Source organism: Megalops cyprinoides, chromosome 5 (assembly GCF_013368585.1).
Source record: "Megalops cyprinoides isolate fMegCyp1 chromosome 5, fMegCyp1.pri, whole genome shotgun sequence".
Lineage (NCBI taxonomy): Eukaryota > Metazoa > Chordata > Actinopteri > Elopiformes > Megalopidae > Megalops > Megalops cyprinoides.
In genome coordinates, this window is record NC_050587.1 from 13,547,501 (window position 1) to 13,568,899 (window position 21,399).

The 21,399-nt window shown below is 44.5% G+C and overlaps 1 protein-coding gene across 1 annotated transcript in view; it reads right to left on the reverse strand.

The window, feature by feature from the left end:
• The window catches only part of ric1 (RIC1 homolog, RAB6A GEF complex partner 1), a 67,975-nt gene that overhangs the window by 19,612 nt on the left and 26,964 nt on the right, over positions 1-21,399 (reverse strand). Inside the window, exons 3-5 of the mRNA XM_036529511.1 lie at positions 8,895-8,974; positions 3,015-3,122; positions 729-871 (exon numbers count right to left, since the gene is read on the reverse strand). Of these exons, the coding sequence (XP_036385404.1) occupies positions 729-871; positions 3,015-3,122; positions 8,895-8,974 (331 nt within the window). The remainder of the gene's footprint in view (positions 1-728; positions 872-3,014; positions 3,123-8,894; positions 8,975-21,399) is intronic.

Below are 21,399 nucleotides of genomic sequence, written 5' to 3' on the forward strand. Positions count from 1 at the left end.
GAAAGCATCAATTGTTATCTTAGGATATTACCTTTTGATATGCTTTCACAAACATAACTGACCAAGTATTTATATAACCCAAAATAATTCACATACCATTCTGTGTCTCATTAGTGAACAATCTGCATGCGTTAAAGGCCTACAACCTCACATACCTATAAATATGAAACACTAATGACTTGTTATTCATTAGTGGTACTATTATGTATCATTTTTTTTTAACTTTCATTATTACGCTTTGAAGAAAAATAAATAATTCAGAAGTTTCATGGCCCGAAAGCACCTTGGAACAGATACTACATTGTATTCCAAAAAATCCAAACCCCAAGGGAAATTTCAATACCATAATGACTTGTTCAGCTCGAGAGAATGCATGAGGTTGGTAGACCTTCTCAAAAATAATGATAAAGGTGTAAATAATAATACAGGCTTAAGAATCACTAGCCTGTCATTTCACTGTGGAAAACATGATTAAGGTCAAGCCTCATTACTGCTGTAACTGGCTATCATTTATATCAGAAGTCGTGTTCACATCCATGAGAAATGCCTCACTCAGGCGCACAGCGGGAGCATCCTGGGAGGTGGAGGGAGCCACGGCTCCCCTCTGCTGCCCAAATTGGAAGGGTGGCAAACAGGTGCAGGGGTGGTGTGCGTGCTCTGTGGCGCCGGGGGTGGAGGGGCGACTCTGGGGTCGGAGGATGGCTCGGGACAGCAGCCGGCGCTCTCACCTCGGGACGACTGCAGGTCCAGGGAGAAGGGCACGGTGCAGAGGTTGATGGCCTTGCGCCCGTTGGAGACGCCGTTCCAGTGCAGGATGTGCAGGAAACCGTCAGCCGTGGAAACCACCAGGTCCTCCTGCATGGACTGCAGGCTGCCAGTCGGAGAGAGAGAGAGAAACCAAGCAATTCATTAAAGATTATGGCCTACAGCATCCTTCACCATTAGCCCGGAGTGCCAATGGGGCCTGGCACATGGCTCTCTCATCAGTGAAAAGGGAGTAGTGTGCTGAGTGACAAATATACCCTGAATGTTTCTAACAACATGACACTGCTGCCTGCTTTGCTATGAGTGAAGCAAAGTCATTCCCAAGCCCAAAAATCCAGAGAGAAGCTATACATTAGAAAATAAAAGTAAGCAAGGCAGCAAATCACACATACACACAGCGAAGTGAGTGTTTGCTATTATTTTCTTGTGATAGGCCAGGTGCTGAAACTAATGCGTTAACACAGCAAAAACTGTAAACCTGGATCGATCAAGTAGTTCCTGCCCATGCATCTTCTACTGCGTTTTTTTATTTTCTGCTGTGCACACAATGGAGACATCATGCTGCTGCTTTATCACCAGTGCTATGTGTGCCCCAAATTAAAATCCCAGTGTCTGTGGAAGCCTGCACTGTGGTGCTTCACTGAAGACAACCTAGCCACTGAAACAGAGCACTGGCTGCTTAATACACCACTGTTTGGTAGCTAATGGCTGTGTTACTTTAGCCCAAGTTCTGCATTTTGTCTTGCAAAATACTGGATTGCCAGTTAGACGTCTACATATGATTTTATGGTTCGGGTTGATGAGAAAATGCATTAAGCAGAATGATTAAGAATTCATATCTTATTATCAAGTGTCAATATGCTAAGAATCAACTAAATGTTACTGGCTGTTAAGCTCAGATCTAGGTCCAGAGGCAGGCCTATTGTGTGCAGATGTGTGAGGAGCAGAGTTGTATGCACTGCTTCCTTTCCCTACTTTTGTTCTATTTCTTGTTCCATTTCCTCCATTCTTTCAAGTTTCATTACAGCAGATAAGCTACCTGCAGGAGTATGGAGACACATGTGCTCACATCACCGGACTGAGGCAGGACCGTTCTTCCCCTACCCCCCAACTGCAGTCATTACATTACCTTACATTATCATCTTGCAGCAGAAGCTTGCATCCAGATTGACTTACTGTACTTACTGTACTTATAAAGTGCACCTAATGCAGTGGCACAGAAAGTTGCACAAACAGGACGCCACTATCCACATTTGAACAGGCGTTACTGTCAAACTTAGTGCTGAGATCACAAATGCATGCCTAGATCAACATGTAAGCAGTGCTGTGTACTCCCCATGCTGCTTGCAAACAGTCTCACGAGAGTAGGTCTCTTCAGAGCCCTCTCTCACTTCTGTTGCTCAAATAGCTAGAAAAATGGACGACAAGCATCCAAGTGTTGGTGGAAAAAATGAGAAAATCAGATCGCAATGTGGACTACAGAAATTCTTCTGGCAATAACATGTCTATTTTCTTGTGGTTCTAGCAGGAGAGTGCACAAGATGCACAGTGGCATGGGGATTTGAGGGTCCTGCATAGCTGAGATCCCTGGGAAATCTGTCAGCGGTTTAGCACATGGGTTAACCAGCACTCAAGGGTCCAACTTTCCCCTGCCACCTCTGACACAATGGGTGAGGAGGGACTGATCTGAGGTTTACTGAAGGCTTTGGAAAGTGGGCGGGGATTAAAAAAGCTACACTGCAAATAGAACTAACCAATACACTGCAGAAGAGGTGTTTTTCATACATAGCATTTTGGAGACGCCACCAACTGTGGTCATAAACAGGAAATTCCTCCACAAAAGCACCCCATTAAATCCATTGCAGAACAAAATAAAATGAAGAATCCGAGAAATGTGACGAGCCAGTCTGTTCGACCTACAAATCAATATTTATTTTCAAACTCCACCGGTGATGTGGCGTGAGGTGGCACTGAGCCAGGCGTGTGGTGTTTAAAACACAAAGCTTATGGAGCATCACTGCAGCATTCAAAGTGCTTCTGCAATAATTCAGTACATCAGGGCGGCCTCTGGGTTCTTAACCTGTGTGACCTAAGCAGTGAAATGAGTGAGTGAGCAAGAAACTGCTTACTTCACTATTGCTGTGATGTAGGGCAGGGAAGCCAGAGGTCAGATAGCTGTGGAATGTGGTGTCAGACGGCAGTTTGTTCAGGACGTTTTGATGTGTGTGTGGGGTTGGGGTTCACAGTACCTGGTGATGGGAGCCTCCAGATCCACGGGCCTCTTCATCTCCAAGCTGAGGGCGGGGGCACACTGCTCCTCCTTATACCCTGGGGTGACCTTCACACGAGGGCTCCCTCTGTGACAAGCACACAGGCAGACACAGGCAGACACAGGCAGACACAGGCAGACACAGGCAGACACAGGCAGACACACACATATGCATGTGCACATACAAACATCCATACACGCACACAGACACAGACAGACAGACACACACACAAACACAAACAAAAACAGACGTGCACAGACACACACGCACATACACATATACAGACATCCAGACACAGACACACGCATAGACAGAGACACAGAGACACCGGCACACACATTAGAGAAGCCAGAACAGCCTTTGTATCCAGCCAGAGTTTGCACCATTGCAGTTTTACTGCAGATTATTTCACTTTTGCAACCAACTCCCAGTAATTACAAAACTGAATCCAATAAACAGGGCCTCAATTACTTCTTACAGGCCTGTTTTCAGTACTACCTGAAATGTATGAGATACCTTTTGACCAGCTCAGACAGAGAGATCAGATGAGCCATCCAGCTGTACAAACAGAATTAGCATCATTCTGGCAGTAAAATGCAGGAAGATTTCCCCAGGGCTGAGTACAATGGGAGCAGGACTCACAGATCCAGGTGGCAACGCAGTCTGGAATAACCCCATCAGAGCAGATTCCAGCAAAGAGCTGGAATTCAGACAGGGGTCTGCACTGGGGGAGGGGGATCTGGACTTTAGGAGGCCCTCACGGCTTATTGCACACGCAAACCCATCAGAGCCGTCCCGCGCCGCCCCGTGTGTGTCCCTTTCACACTCTCGCACGCATCCCCGGCCTCCGCCGTGACACACACAGCGGGAATTGTTCGGGACTGGCATCTGATGGCTCTTTTCTCCACGGCTTACGGGAGGAAGACGAAAGAATTAAAGCCCACTCGGTTCCACCCCACCAGAGTCAGAGTTCCCAGCCCCCAGCAGCACGGCCCTGACCTTCCGTCACAAAGCTCATTCTGTTTGCGCTCGGCTTTTCCACGCTAGGGGAACAGAACGCGCTGTGTGCTGTCGGGACAAGGGGGTTTCACACTCGCGGGCCATCCTCCTCTGCCCCCCGAAGGGCGACGGCGGGGAGGAGTCTCCGTGGCTCTGCTCTGGGAGAGGGGCGCGACCCCAGCTGTGGGGTCTCCCTGAGTCCCAAAACCAGACCGAGCAGCTGGGCCTTGTTTAAACCTCAGAGTACAATAAGTACTCATTTGATGTTGGCCACACAGTTTTGTGCAACAATGTGAAAGGAAGAAAACAAGGCAGATGGCCTGCCAGCAAGCCAGTGTTTATTTTCCTGAATTCAGTCTGAAGATATTCAGTGGCATCACACTGTGAAGCTGTACTACTTTGTGCGGAGGGGGGTGCTCAACAGGAGCAGGGATAATTAGCACTCTTGATGGTCTAGACTTGCCCAGCGACGTATCTATCCCCCTATAGCCAAGAATGACCCACATGTATGGGGGATGTGGCCAACCAAGCAGATCTAACACCCCCCGAGGAAAAGAAAAGATCATCAATTAAGCTTATTTAACACAAATCACTGTCAGCAAGATTTTATCTTTGATCTTTAATTACTCTATTCATTCTGCAATAGCATTATATAATAATGGAATAATATTTCCATTTTAAAAAGCGAGACCATTATGCAACATTTAACAATGCTGCTGAGATAGCAGTGTGCAGCACTGTGTTTATCACGTCAGAAGCCTTAACAGACTGACATGCGTGTTCGCCCTCTCACAAAGAGATTTATACAGACTGTACTGTGCATAGGCTGAAGCGCAGGATATTTCTCAAAAGAAGGTAGGAGCCACTGCTCAAAGCAGAGCCACTGATTTCTTTTCAAAGTCTTGACTATTGACTCAAAGTTTTTGCACCGCTAACTGAGGTCACCACTGTAGGTTTAAGGGCAAAAACAAACACACACTCCAGACGCAGACCGTCGGCACTTAAACAGCAGGTAGAAACACCAGGTGACACAGTCTTCCACTGTGTTTCGTCTTGTTGCGGATATACTTTGCCGTTACCGACTGTCGCGGTGCTCTAATGATACAGTCAGCCAGGGTCCAATGGTACAGCTGGTCAGGGTCTTCCGGCAATCTGTGACGGCTGACTCCAACTCCACACGGTGAATCGGGAACGATGGCCATCGACAGCAGGAAACTACACACGTGTGGGACACACCACGGTGACTGCAGGCGACAGTCCGTCTTTGACCGACTGTCAGGTGTGCGCATCTCCAGCTTAAAAGCCATCTGTTGCCAGGCCATGAGAGGATGCTGCAGACAACTTCAGACACTTTTGTCACCATTTTATTCTCTTCCAGCACAGAGAATGTCCCTTCAAATGTCACATTCAGACCTCGTTGCAAAGTCCAGACGGCTCAGTAAGACCTGAATGTCGACCACAAAGTGTAGGCTGTGCCCCAACAGTAAGGGTCTTTCCCGAGACCACACACTTCAGCAGTGTTACCCTGCTCTTTTTCTAAACGCAGACAAAATGGATGCTGCTCATTGGATACACACCAAAACCAAATGACTATATATCACACATGAGGACAGCTTAAGCCATCCTGTACATGAATGGTTTCATCACCATTCCAAACTGCTGTTGAAGAACAGTTCTGAGATTGAATATACATGACTCTGCATCAGTAAAACAGTTAGCACCTGTCAAAAATAAACTTTGAACGGCTGACCACAGAACTGACTTGGAGGAAAAGAGAGAGATCTCAAACAGGAAATGCTTTGCTCTCATTTCCGCAGGGATCCTAAAAACAAGAAGCATTAAAAACTGTGTGAAGCACTATTCACACAAGATGCAAAATAACCCGATCAATGTTAACTTTTCTAAGCAAAACAAAGTGCAGGGATGTACGGTGAAGGAGTATTCCTTCGCATCGATTGCTCTTTTAAAGAAAAGGTTTGCTGCCCCAGTATGGTAACAGTGAGCATTAATCATTATCAGTTTTGACTGAAACAGAGGACAAATCGTTAGGAAACCAATCCTGTGCAAAGGTTCCTCCATTAAAACACAATGCAAGCTGTGCTGTTTATCTCTGACAACTCGGAGCCTGGGCAGGACTTAGACAGGGCTTTCATCTTTGCAAGGGGAAAGCAGTGGGACTGTCGGGGGGAGGGAGACACTCGTGAGCAAAATGCTCAGTCGGGTCCATGTACAGGCTTGACCTGGCCGAAGAGGGTGGGGCGGGGGGGTGGTTACATCAGCGTCTGCACCAAAAAATGCAAGCCAGCCAAGATGACCCCAAGTTTCCCCTGCCCATATCACCCATGCTACAAGTGGGATAAGATATTACTTTATATGTTATTGCTATGCTGCCAGCTGATAGAGTTCTGTCTTATCAGCAGCAGATGCAAGCACTCAGAATGCTTACTGCCGTCAGCATGAACGCTCAAGGAGTGTTTTTAAACTTCGGGAGATTCCTCATTCTCCCCGGCTCATCTTGGCGGGCGACGTTGAATGCCTATGTAAACACCCTGTGGCAGTTCAGAGCTCAGAGGAAGGTAGTCCCTGTAATAAGCCTAAGGCTTGGGTATCTCCTTGTCTACACAAGCACTCATTCCTGCTAAGCCTGGTCTCCTGCTCTGCCCTTACTGAGCTGACATCAGCACTGCAAATATTTTATCTCTCACACTCTTCAGATTTTCATGAACATGCGGGGGACCCACACTCCACAGCCATCTAATCCTGGAAAATGATGACCTATTATATGGACTTTGCCATCCAACTACAGACTTAACACGTGACACACAAGCCTCATATGAAAGTGAAAGTGGCCAATTTGAAACTAATTTTGGCTTTGTGCGGTGCCTTGTGTTGACACAGACTCTGACACATGAACAGACAAAATCAGTGTTAAGTGAGGTAAGAGACTCACAGAACATGGCCAATAGAGTGACAAACATCGGTCACAGGTGGCATGGTCACTGAATCTTTGCAATGCCATGGTGTTTTCACTCTTTGGCACACTCTCCAAGAGTAAGGAAATGGGGCAAACATTGAGAAGAGGTAACAGGACCGTGTTTCAAACACACAAAATGACACTTTCAGCACTGTTTCCTAACAGCTGTAAAGTGCGTCTGTTCACCCACTGCTCTTTGTAGAAGGCTTGGCAGTGCCTGCCCAAGTTGTAAAAATACAAAAAAACCTTCCAGATCATGGGCCTGACAACAGTTTACAGAATGCACATTACCACAACACACAATTTCATAACACAAGAGCACAAACAACATCACTTGCTGATTGAGGTTACTGTGCTCTTGTGGTCTGTGACTGAAGCTTATGGGAGGAGAGCATATTTTGGGTTTCCGGCCAATAGAAAGTGCACTCTGAGCCTAAGGGAAACCCCTCTAACAGTCTTTCATGTTACTACAGAGGGCAGAGCTTTCAGCTGAGCGAGCCCGCAGAGACTGTGACGACACAAAGAGGGGCGCTGGGAATTACAGGGCCCCTGCTTCCTCTGTATGACAACAATAATTATAAATATAATTAATGCTGACATCTAAGGCCAAGCACCGTCACACAATTATACACTCAAGATGCATTGACCCCTTTCCACTTTGCAGTGGGGGGTTTGTTTACGAGTTTGTTCATGTTAGCGTGCTTGGATGTATGTGACTGCATGCGTGCGTGTGTGTATGTATGAGTGTGTATGTGCGTGTGTGTGTCTCTCAGACACCTGACCCTGAGGTGGGATCAGGTGTTATTATAGGTTTTTCACATTTACATGGAGTCATGAAATAAAACAGACTATAAAATTCTGCTAAATTGCGTCACATCATATCTCTGAGATATCATTTTAGAGAGGAATAAAACAAGCATCAAAGCTGACTGTTACCAGTGCTAGTTACGATGGATGCTGATGCAATTAAACAAAAGCTGTTTTTGAGAGTACTAACTGTGGGAGCAAACAAGATGGAAAAACCGTCACACTGGAAGCTCATTCACTTCATGCTGTTAACTAATTTAGCCAGCCCCATGATTAACGGACAGCCTGTACCACCATCACAGGCAAGAGCCCATCTTCTTCCGCTGAGGCTGCTGGCTTATTCGTTTTCATGTTAGCCAACAGTTTTGATGTGGATATTGCGGTTGCTTTCTAGAGTGAATATCTCATTTTATCACAGCTATGTGCTTCAAGCAGTTTGTACTTCCTACCTAGCAAGCTAATGTCATCCATAGAATTTGTTTATGGTGATTACTTAGCAAATACGTTCATACTAGGTTTACTGTTTCTAAAGACTTAGAATAGTGTGTTCTTCTAAGTTCCACGAAGTGGAAGTCACATATTCTTCCAAACCATTTTTCCTTCTCCTTACACATAAACATGTAATATTTGTCAGTAATAATCACACAGGACAACGAATGAACATGTTATACAACATGTTAGTCGTGCTCGCGGTTAGGCCGGCTAACTTTTTTTGGCTCATGGCTGGTTTCAGTCAACATGTGCTCTAATGCAGCATATAAGTGTGCGTGTTTATGTAGGTGCTTGTGCAAAGGAATGAATATATTTCATCATCAGGCATGATGATTATCAGGGCATCTTAGTATATACCTCAGTTACATTTATACACACATATACAATATATACATACACACACAAACAGAAACACGTATGTATGTATGTATGTATGTATGTATGTGTGTGTGTGTGTGTGTGTGTGTGTGTGTGTGTGTGTGTGTGTAGATGTGTGGGCCTGTGCACATTGACATTGACCTTAGACTTTCACCTTAAACATTCCAGGTCAAGACAGAGAGGGGGCGAAAAACATGTTGACCACTCACTTGGGATACACTGGCTCGTAGAGGTATTTGTCCTCCCCACCACCCACCACGTCAAATAGCAGGATATATCCATTGGCAGCCTGCACAGAGAGAGAGGGGGAGAGGAGAGAGAGAGAGAGAGAGACATAATTAATGAGGATCTTTGTAATTCGTTCAATTATCTCTGCAACAACAGGAGCCCTGTGATGTGGTGTCCTGTTACAAAGGCTGTGTACAGAGCGCAGTAAGCCGATGCGGACGCCCGTCTCTTATCAGTTGGGCAGGGTGCTCTTTTTCCACTGTCACCCTGCACCATTCGCAGCCTTCGCCTGCGTGCGGTCTCCACTGTGAGCCCTGAGTGAACCCGCATCCCTGCCAGGGGGTAGCCCTTGCTGTTGCTGAAGGCTAATGATGAGAAGGGCGGCAAAATGATGGCAGACTCACTTCATGAGGGTGTACAGAGGTCTCAAAGACGTACACATGAACCAGATCTTTTCTGTGTCATATTTTGATTTTTTGGTCTGCTGATGGCTGTGCAGGGATGCAGGCAGCAGATGTTTCTCAGATGTAGTAAGGACAGCACAGGAATAATATCACTGATCACTAAAATCCCATGGGAGGGGTCACTGAGCAGAGCCCCCTCCCACACTGTAGCACACACACAGATGCATGTTTATGACACTTCCTTCAAATACTCTATATGAAAATTCTATATTGAAAAATGACCTTACAACAACATTTATGCAACCAAAATCTTCCAGTGAATACTTAAATCTTGTACTTTTCCAGAGGTTTTGAGGATTTACAAACACAACTGTTATTTTAACCATGAAGGGCCAGAAACAAAGAGCATGACATAAGAGTCAAAACACTCATTGTTGAAAAATTAAATACCCGTTTCCCTGGAAACCTGAGCAAAATAAACAATGATTACTCCATTTCTAATCTGGGATTAAGTGACTAGAGGCTCTCGCAAAGTGTTCAGAGCTGCCAGAAGAACAAGATCCATATAAATATTGCTGTCTGACCATAAATGTATTTACTGCAAAACACATTTAGAAATACAAAACCAACAAACCTCACACAAACATAAAAATGGAGACTTACAGCAGTACTGAGGAGCTGCAAGTCCAAGCAAAACCAGCCAGCCTCCACACCAAGCTCAGTAATGCAGAGACTGAAAACAGTGTGACCGATCCTGGCAGTACAAAGGCTGGAAAAAAGGAACGAATCTCCGGATAGAATTTGGATATGAGGAGAGTCGCTGAACTTCCTCAAAGTTCAGATACTGAGGGGGAGAGCAACACACATTGCACTGTGAGTGTTGGCTGGGGTACCCACTGAACTGAGACTGCCTGTCTGTTCTAATAGTCTCTATAAAGGAGAGACTGACACAGTGAAAAAAAAACAAAATCATAATTACAGGCAACATCAAACACACGCACACACACTAACACAAACACACAAACACACAGAACACACACAGGATAAATTCACAGGAGGGATATTTCTGTATCCCGCCACGGGTCCAAACAGAGTGGCCACAATGCCAAAGCTAAGCATTTCCATGCCAGGCATTTCCTCAGCTTTCTAAGTTTACAGCACATGTGCTTTTATTCAGACACCAGCATGCAGGCCAACTTCTGAGGTGAGCAACAGCTGAAAATAAACACCAGTCAAACTGACTGCATCTGAGCGCAGGAGCTCCAGCCGTCCACTGTTTAATGCTTCCTGTGCACTGCACAAATCCGTGTTATTGCCAGACTTGTACTATAATTAGCAAACATATTTATTTAGGAATAGCTTGCATATATTTTGTCTTGGGTGTTTCCGTACTGTGTTACAGCTGAAGTGAAGAGGGTGAGCAGACGAAGAGTTTAAATGTAGTTTTTCTTCATTAATCACTATTGGAATCATCACATTATGGGTATTCTTTTTACTGAGAAAATGAAAGTTATCGTCCTACTCAACACCTGTGGCATCCCACTGAATGTGTATATGTACCACTGCTGTACTAGGATGCTGCCAAAAGAAAAACAATTTAATCAAGAGAGTCATTCAAAATGTTTTTTTCTTAAAAGAGTTTTGTATTCTACTCATTATTTGTCCTGCAGTTTGGTACGAATAGAGGATTAAGTGCAACACACAGCCATATGTTTTTATTACGTTTAAACAGCTGCTGTGTCCATTCGATAATCACACGTTGATAGTTGAATGCACCTCTGCGGGCTGGACAAGCACACAGAGTGTGTCGCTGGTCGCAGGCTGTAGGGGAAGCCAGTGTGCTGATGGCCTGCCCGTTACACTCAGCAATGAAGACTAAACAGCAAACTGATCCCCTTGGAATGACAGGCTGGGTGAGAGGTGCTTTTTAACAGAGCTTTCCTTCAGCAGCAAGTCGGAGGGGGGAGGTCATCCAAACACCAGAAAAGAAAACTTTGACATCTTTTCCAGCAATGGATCAATTTCAGATGCAACTGGCTACAGCTCTGAGCACATTTTACATTCCTCTGTAAGGATCATGGGGTGGCATTGCAGCATGGTGATTAAGGAGCTGGGCAGGTAGCCTGGAGGTTGCAGGTTCAGTTCCCTAGTGGGGCACTGTTGCACCTGTCAGCAATTTGCTGATCCTGAATTGCTTCAAGCAAAGGGGCAGCATCTTAAATTGTCGCGCTGGATGAGGGAGTAAGTGAATAAATACACACATATTTTAAATACCGCAGCTTAAGGTCATGCACAGACACAGGAGAGCAGAAAAGACAGGGGCAGAACAGGAGGAAATGAGAACACAGACACATATCAATATGGCTCTGGGGCTCTGAAACACAACCACATTCATACCACATTTATGAAGCGTCCGTGAGCTGCGGATGCGGTTGCCTAGGCGATGGGAAACAGGAGGACGGGGAAACGATCCAGTTACAGACTCATTTCAGTCTGGCCGGCTCCTCTGTCCTTGTCTGTTCTCAGTTGATGCCCAGCACATTTAATATTAACCCCCTCAATATACTTTACAGGGATAGGTGAAAGAATACATCTGGAGCATGAAGTATCACCTAATGAAGTCTGGCCCCTCAGCATGCGGTTTCCAAGAAGAGAGTCGGGGATTGATTGGCGTTTACCAGGAAATCATGCAAGGGAAACATTTTTTTGCTGTCACAGAGTCAAAAGAGAGAGAGTAGGCCGGGTGTGAAAGATCTGTCCAATGAAACACAGCCAAACAACGTTACTACTCCTCTGCATTTTCACAATCTGTAGGTACGGTACGCTGCTCCATCAAATTCTCAGTATCACGCATAGCACCACGTGACCCATTTATCATTTATTAAGCATGAATAACCTGCCTTTCACTGTTCAGTAACCTGTCACAAGCCAGCTGATTTACAATAGCCCCCCTTCGTCAAACGGTGCTGCCGTGTCAGAAACGTGCGGCTCATTTGGGCTGCTTCTCTCAGGCTACTGATTGGATTCATGCCCTGACAAGGTAGAAACTGCCAAGCAGTAACAACAGACATCGCACCAAGCTGGACAATTTGCACACATGGGAAAAAAATCATGTGGCAACAGGGGGAGGTGGTGTGCATGGTGCTGCCGATTGCAACTGAATGTGATGTTATCTTCTTGTTTTTGTTTTCAGTTGCCTACTGTTGTGGAAGGCATGTATGAGGAAACTCTATAGGGCTGCTATGGAAACTTGCTTTTACTATAAACAGTGGGAAATAGGCCAAAGAGTGACTGCATTCAAGCGTGAGTGTGACAAGTTGTGTACGGTACATCAGCTAAAACTGGTCTATTAAAAAAAACCTTTGTTGCAGGGTTACTTTCAAAGTCACAGCCATTCAAGGACGTGCGGCTATGGGGGCGTGCTGTGGTACGCAACTCTGTCCTGTTGACCCTAAACAACGGGGTTCATGTTGAGAGCGGTGAGCAGCTGCACAGAACACACTGGCCCTCCTTCACGTAATGCCATCCTATCAGCATGAGTCTCGCAGACAGCACTGCTTTGAGTGTATTTTTTTTTAATTTAAATCAATGCGAAAAACAATACTCCGTGGGTCCAGAATTAAAGAGGCAGATACAATCTCCTCTTCCTGTTTTTGCTGGTGAGGCCAGGCTCATGTGGTCTCCCTCTGCACGCACTCACCCCGCTCATGTCAGGCTCTGACCTGACCCTCTTAACAGATCAAACCGGTTCAGTGCCCTCACTCCTGAAGTGACCAAGAGGAACCGCGTTCCTCCCACAGCTGCCCACGGCAACAAAGAAAGCATAGGGTTTCCACCGCTGATCGGCTTGCTCTTAGTGACGTTTACGTGCTGAAAGTAAAGTACTGTGAAACTATGTATAATTCTACCCAAACCTGCGGGTTTTGCCATCTTCCCTCGTGGCATCACATAATGTAACAAAACGTTTTCACCAAAATTCACTCTGTTCCACAGTTTTCTTCTGCCTTCAACTAGATATAAAACAAAATTCACAGAAATGACAGCCAGCCAGAGAAGGAAATTACTACAGTGAATGCTGGTCACAATAATAATCACAGAAGCCAGAATAACACCCAGGGAAGAAATAGACTCTGCTGCCAGCAGAAGTGAGAGGTTATGTATCAGCACCAATCTCAACACTATTTAGTAGTTTGCACTTTTAAACCATTTAATTTTGGTCTCTGTTGTTAGAAACGGTAAGCAAGAGCCCCTTACACTGTTTACTCTCTCAAGCCAATAGAGAGTGCTGTACATTTTAATGGAAGCACAGCATTTTTAAACAATGATGTATCGCTTTGATCCTACTATATACCCTACAGCCCCACTGCACAATAACAAAGGCATTCTAAAGTTATTTACGATGAGTGCACTTTTTTTAGCCCAGCGTGTTAAAATCACACCTGTTTCTCTGTGTTTAAAAGCACATTTTCCGGGAAACATATCCAATTTGAACTGGTGAACTAGTCTTCAAAGGGCTTCAAGTGTACAGTAGTTGTTTTAATATAGTAATTCCGCTGTTAAATTGAAAGAATGAATGACACCACATACAAGAACACTGTTCTAATTACAAAATTCCACACTAACGCTCAATTTCTTCAGACAATTGTTATGCATCTTTTGTAATTTCTCAAAAAAGTGTTTAGTCAATTAGAGAAGACACCCAGCATTTTCTGAAAGACATTTTAAAGTGAGTTTAAGCAGGACTAAGGATGGATGAGCTGTGTGTGTTTCACTGATCATGCATATTTGGTTGGACTCAAATGCTCAAATTTTGGTAAATGTGACACAATGGATGACGATATTGTAAGGCAAAAAATTCAGCATGATACCACTGCATACCTATTTTCCTAATTTGACAGTTCTGCTGATTTTTGCTCAGATGTTTCGAAAATCTTGAATTATAACACAAAATTGAGGGGGGAAAAGTAGTAACTGCAACGCTACTGCATTAGCAACAGAGAGCGACCTTCAAAGAGCTCCATCCGTTTCAAAGGAAGGCTGATCAAAGCGTTTGAGAGGAAGCGCCTCTGCTTTTCCAGGGGTGAAGTGGGCTACCGTGTCTCCAGGATGCACTTATCACAGCTACCTGTTCTCAGCCTTCCTGTGAATTATCAGCACCTTGGGCAAAAAGTAGTATGGAAAAGTTGAGCTGCCGAGCATCAGCACTGTAAGAAGGGAAAACATAAGAAACATACAGGGAATGGTTCTTACAGTGCCATGAGTGAGCTAGCAAGTACACAGTTATTTCATTGGAAAAAAGCACAATTTGCTGACAAAAAAATTCATTGTGAATTTCTGCCCCGCATGTAATTGAAGGCAATTTCCTAATACCATCTTGAGGGTACATTTTATGAACGGAAGAGTGAAATTTCGGTCAGTGACACAACTGTGGGAAATGCATTTCCCTAACAAATGTCAGCTACAGCAAACAAGTAGGACCAGGTGGGTGTATAATACAGATGTTATGAGGTAGGCCTCAATAATAAAAATCACAAAATGCTTTTATGGCTACCTAAATATTTTGACAAAAACAAGTGCATAAGTGATTCTGCATGCAACAACGAATTGCAGGAAATCAATAGACAACAAATGAACTTTATGCTTCTCCCAAGCCAATTCCCCTGTGACAATGAATTAATTATAGCCTCAAATGTCTCATTGTGCAGAATCCTGCAGCTCGTGCGATTCTGGGACGGGACTGCGTACCAGTCTGCAAGTCTGCTGAATGGATTCCTATCTTGGAAAAGTACATGTACATTCACATTTATTAAATGAACAGACGTTTTTATCAAAAGAGACTCCCAAGGCCGTCATGGCAAGCAACATCAAGTGCAGATAACAAGCGGTAACCATAGGCAACATAATGGAGTCAGAGTAGCACAATTCAGGTTCAGCGCTACGCTAATAATCAGTTCACATACGAGTGAGCACTGCTGGACAAAGTGCATTAGTTATTTCATTTAAAGTAGAGAAAGAAGTGTAGTTTCAGATGCGGGTAGACATTGGTAAGATACGAAACAGAAATCCTACAAAGCTGGGTGATGACACAGAAGGGAAGGAGTGGTGAAGTGACAGCTGTGGCCATGTCGAAGACACCATTGGTTAAAAATGGAATGGGAATGTGGGATCTTCAGGATCTCTTCTTTAACCTCCATAAGATCTGCTGTGTCTGGTACATTATACCATGGATTTGACTAGACTAGAAGAACTAAATGCAAGTGGTAAGCAAGCATGAACTACAGACCCACATACGCAACCTATGACCTTAAATGTAAGCATAACACACATATGACAGGATGCATGGCTGAACGATTCACAAAAAAAAAATGTGGAAAAAACTTTTAAATGGCAAAAGTTAGAGAAAGTGATGTCGTGGTGAGAGTAGAATGATCTCCCAATAGAATAACAAAGGGCTTTGACAGTAACAGCAGAGACTTAAGAGGAGAGATACTCATCAATCACGTACCGTCACATACCATCATGTTCACCATAAGATCCGGTCACTAGTACAAAGGGGGGGGGGGGGGGGGGGGATCATAAGGGTATGTGAAGTACTGTATTCTGTTTGATATGGGAACACTTGCACAATATTCAACCTTGAATCCATGTTATTGCTTCACTGCAAACAAATGAAGTACCTGAATGCTCAAGGAAGGAAATGTGTACTTCCGAGTCAATATTAAAATCGAGAAGGAAACGTTTCCTAGCGGATATTAAAATCATATAAATTGATTTACAACTTGCGGGAACAACCCTACATCACAGATTTACACACTGACCATTGCCAGCCAGCTACAATAGGCTGTATATGTAATACAGAAAGCAGCTCTGTCTTGTCTCACTGTTGATACAGCAGCATCAAGGAACAGGAATAGTGAAAACCGCTTACAATTTAGCCCCAGGAGTAGGGTTGGAAACCGAAACTCGGTTCCAAAATTAGAACCGAAACCGAGTACCGGGTACCCGTAAAAAAATTGAATTTCCGTTTCTAAATGTCTACGTGTCCATTTGTTTAGCCCCTTCGCGCGTACAGTCACACCAGTGTGATTAGCCGTTTAGCTCGTACACTAAAACTGGTACGATTAGAACCCTAGATTGGAAAAAATTCTAGCTAATTATAACTTTGAGGAAACAACGATTTAACGTTAAAAATATAGCAAATGCTAACTGAACTCTATAAGAAACTTAACGACAATGAAAACATAACGAACCATATAAGGTAACTCGCGCGCTACATACTATAACAAATTACATGCGAAAGGATTAAAACGAAATCTGCGTTTGCCACGCCTTTCAGTAATTCAGCCAGGTAAATATCCCCGCTCGAATTACGGAAGGAAGTGGCGGTCAAACTTGATAATATGATTCATCTGCGTTAAAACATTAACGTGTTAAAGTTTCCAGATTAATCGTGAACGAGCGTTAACGTTAAAGTTGTCAGTCCTCAAAAGTTCATCAACTGTCTCTGCTGTGTTGCGTTCTTCGCGCGCTTTTATGATGTCACGCTACTTACCTAGCTGACGCAGCAATGGCCATCCATCATACGCCCCGCCTATTAAGTAGGGTACGGTTGGCAGTGGAGACACAAGCCGTACCACGGTTTACGGTACCAAACCGTTACGTAACGAACCGAACTGTACTGTACTGCTTGGTGGAAACGCACCATTAGTCTCTTGACCGATCATAGGTCCCTTTCTTCAAACAAGTGTGCTCTATTTAGTTCCAAGAATGAATGTGTTAGCATTTGGGTTCACTTCTCCATCCTTGTTCAAGGTGGAATTTGAAGTGTTGTAATTTCAGATAAGTTTTTCCCCTCACTCAGCACTAGCAAAAGAAACAAGCTATTATGTGAATATTTTCATCTGCTGCAGTCTAATTAATTTGGAAAATGGAAAAAGGTATTTTTGGCTGAGCAGGAAGGGGAAGCAAACAGCAAGGAACAAAATAAATACAGTGAAATTATTTTTGCTCCGAGCTTCACAGGAGTTTCCAGGCTCCTTCCTGGGATCTTAAAGATAGAGGGCGGCTCGCTGGGATCATCCCGCTTAACGCCACCGCGACAGTCCAAACATCTGCTGCGCAGCTGTGTCCGGGAGACCGGGTGCGCTCCCTTCCAATTTAACTCCACTGCTGTTCCCACTGTCCCCCAAGCTCGAGCGCGGTGCTGTGCGGGGCTATTTCCAGCGGGCCACTGGGAAAAACAGCCAGGAGGAGCGCGCGGGGGTGGGAGCTCTGTCTGCTCCGTGCAGGCCCCAGAGGTGGGAGTTCTGTCTGCTCTGCGCAGGCCCCAGAGGTGGGAGTTCGGGGATGGCTGGGAGCTTTCTCACCATATATCCTCGGGCTTGAATGTAAACTTCACACCGCTGGGGCAAAAACACTGCGTCAGCTGTTCTCCGCCCCGGCTAACGTTCCAGCTGCATCTCGACGGCCACGGCTTCTTTTTCACACAGTCTGAAACAACGCGGTCTGAGGCTGATCCGCTGGCAAGTCTGCGTCAGTCTTTACGAGTTTGTTTCCACACGAGGCGGACTGTGGCAGAGAGTAAAGAGGCAGAAAAAATCTCATGTTAGCGCGTTTGTGTGTGCGCCTTTCGTTTTGGAAAATCTGTTTACTAACCTCTACAGACCACCGTGGGTTAGTGGTCTAGAGCTAGTTATTGGGTTTAACACCAACGCACCTTTTTGTTCAAGTGTGCCTGTGAAACGGCTGGAGATCGGTCATATCAGCTTCCGTTTGCGAGTGTGAAAGCTGCACTGCGCTCTGCTCGCGGCATGCTCAAGATTGACCCGAAAGATAAGAGCAGTATGTTTACAGTCAGTGTGACAGTGTAGGATTTATGGCTTTAAATTTACTCAACGCTGAGCAAACATTTGTGACGCAATATAAACTGCCGGCTATATCATATGAACACGTGGAGATCAGGGCAGACTACACTGCAAAACCAGAGCCGTATGGCACACTAAAATATGAGGAAGCTGCATCATTGTTAATAGACCACGTCAGCACACAGACAACACTGAGGCGTTTTTGAAATACATACTAATCGACATATTTCTGCAAAATACCAGGAAGGGCTGAACAAGAAGTCGTCAAAGTACGGAAGCCACCAGCCTGAAAACAAGAGGCAGACAAATCAAAGCCAACAGGAAAAACAGAGTCTAGAGGAGGACCAAGCTGGAGGGCACGTTAAAGCCATTACCACTTCCAACTCACCTTTCTGGAAAAGGACAAAAGAAGTTTTTTTTACCCCATTCACACAGACAATTTTAAATCAGAAAAATACATTAGGAGCCAGCAGAGAGGCTTAGGTTTGAAAGCATGAGTACTCAGCATGTGGCTTCTTGCTGGGCTCTTGCTGAGTCTTTCAGAACAGTAAGAATAGGTTGTCTCTTCTGTTTCCCACCATCCTCTCCAAAAGGTTGACAGGAACTGTAAATGAGCATGTCCTTTGCTGGCTGCCTCAGCATTTGGAAGGGTTCCCTTCTCATCCCAATGCACCACCCTCCAAATGCCCACGAGGCTCCTGTGAGGTACTGTGGTGATGTTAAGTATGGGATGCTCCCATACTTCAACTGCCATTTGTCCCACAGTGGCACACAGCAGGACTTGCAGAGTGAAAAATACCCATTGGGTTACATAATATCCATTTACAGATAAGTTTATGGGTTAAATGGAGAATAGCGGTCACATCCAACTCAGGTTTCAAACCTCTGGTCTTTGGGTGAACTGCGGGCCTAAAATAATTATAAAAAGACCACAAGGGAGTGGAAGAGAGGGAAATCCAGGTGAGCCGACTGATCTGAGGTTGCACACGAAGCGTCAACATGAGAGACACCAGGATTCAGAGCGTAGGGCTTTCCCCTCTGTTCCCCACACCTGGCAGTTTGTCAGGCTTAATGGCGTCCCACAAAGCCCATGCCCCACTTCTGACAGAAGTTTTTCAGTATGACTATTTTCCACTTGATTATTTCATCGTGAAGCCATGTTTCACAAAGTAAGCGGGAGGGCAGTGAGGCCATGCGGACCAGGCCAGGGAAGACCTCGGCAGCAGACGGCTCCTTAGTCCTGATTCATATTGGATTTGTTTGGCTGAGCTGCCAGAGTGGTCACATATGGCATGATAAAAAACCCCACTCACAGTGAGTTATGTCCATGAAATTCTCCTCTCACCACAGTAAATCTTAAATAGAGTCATGCTAACAGAATTTCATAATTTTTTTCACCATCAAAGATGATAATTTGTGCAACAAAACTGCTATACAACCCATAAAGGCATTTCCACCCCGGGGTTTCCATGGATAAAGTGTCTGGCCACCCTTAAGACCGACATTCTCATAAGCCACTTTTTCGCATGATCTGGCATAAGATACCAGGAAGAACGGACAGCATTCTAGCTGAGATTCTGCCTAGCCTCTCCGTTTAACACTATTCTTTATCACAAGGGAGTAAAGTCATATTCTTAATAATAATGCAGCAGGGTAAAAATTCTGCAATTCTGAAGGTGATAGGGCTAACACTGTTGGTGATTGAAGTACTTTCATCAGTCTTTCAAAGTGCTCCTTGGCCTTGATATTCAGAAGCTTTTTCAGACAGCTTGTCTAAAAAATGTCTTAAGACACCTCTTCAAGAGTAGCTAACTAGTCACTTTCCAAAAACAAAGTGAAATTTAGCATCAGTTTACCATACATGATGCACAGATTCATAACTCTTTTCAATGAATATGTCATCATATGTTTTAATTGGCTCACTAGTTAGACAGTCAAGTGTCTAACTAGTTTTAGCTTTTTTTCTAATTTGCATTGATTAGCTGTATTTTTTTTCCAGCCTCAAAAAACACAAATTGTAGTGTTGTGTCATAGACTACTATCCACATTGGCTACCTAACTACCCCTCACTTCCAGCTATTACGAAGCATTAAATCTGAAACCTGAATCAGATCAATCAAAAGATAAGAAGTACGCACATTGTCTCCATATATTCACATTTGTGCATTTGTTCATTTGCTCCATGTAGCCAACGAGGGACAGCCTATATTGTGAGAAAGTGCAGCTCAGTCAGGGGCTGATGGGAACACACAGTGGTGGCACTTACATGTGTTCATGCTTGACACATTGCACAATAAGAAAGTAATCAAATGCTGGAGGCAGCAGGAAAGGACGTACTTGTGTGTGGGTCCCGTCGTGCCTTTTGAGAGCTCTCCAGAAGAGACGGCCTATTGCGGCAGGCCTGAAAAAGCCAGTACAGCCCAGCAAGAGGCGGACGCTAACTGCTTTTGCTTTCACACCTACACCCGTCTTTCATCTCCTAACCTGCTGTGCCGGGTTCAATTTGTGGGTAAGATCAGGGTAACCATAACAATGCCTCTGGCATGCTCCTTTATTCTCAGAACAGGGTCCAAAAAAACAAAATTTCAGTCTGGAAATACACTGGAAACACAATGCAATGTGAATCACAAAGCTAAATCTCTGCCAAAGTACAAATCTCTAGCTGACATTTGAATAAATTTCCATGTAATGTAATATGAAGAAGTGAAACTTACAAGTTTGGTACAGACATACATGTTGACAAGTACTGTGATAGTGGACAACATATGGTAATCCAATGAGTAAAGAAGCTGCCAGAATGATTGGAGAGGCATAGACACTGGTTGATGCAGAACTGTAAACTCACAAGAAATGAAAATGGAGAACCAAAAAAATACAACCCAACAGGAACCACTGTGACTTTGACATTTGACCTTCAGGCTTCTGGGGAACAGTATGGAGAAACATCAAAATATTAACTCATTCCATGCAAATACTTGCAAAAGCAGCAGGGTAAGAAATCAAAAAGCACATCGCCTTGTGACTGGTTCTGGATACCAGCAAGGACATTTCTGTCTAGTTTCATCACAGTCCTTGCAGAATTTAAGAAATAAGAGACTGAAAATCAATCAGCTGTGTGAGGACAACAGTTGTATCAACTTGTTAAATGAACAAGGGACAGAAAATCACTTTTGCAACAGGTGGATGGAAGCCCAAAAAGAGAACCGAAAAACATGTTT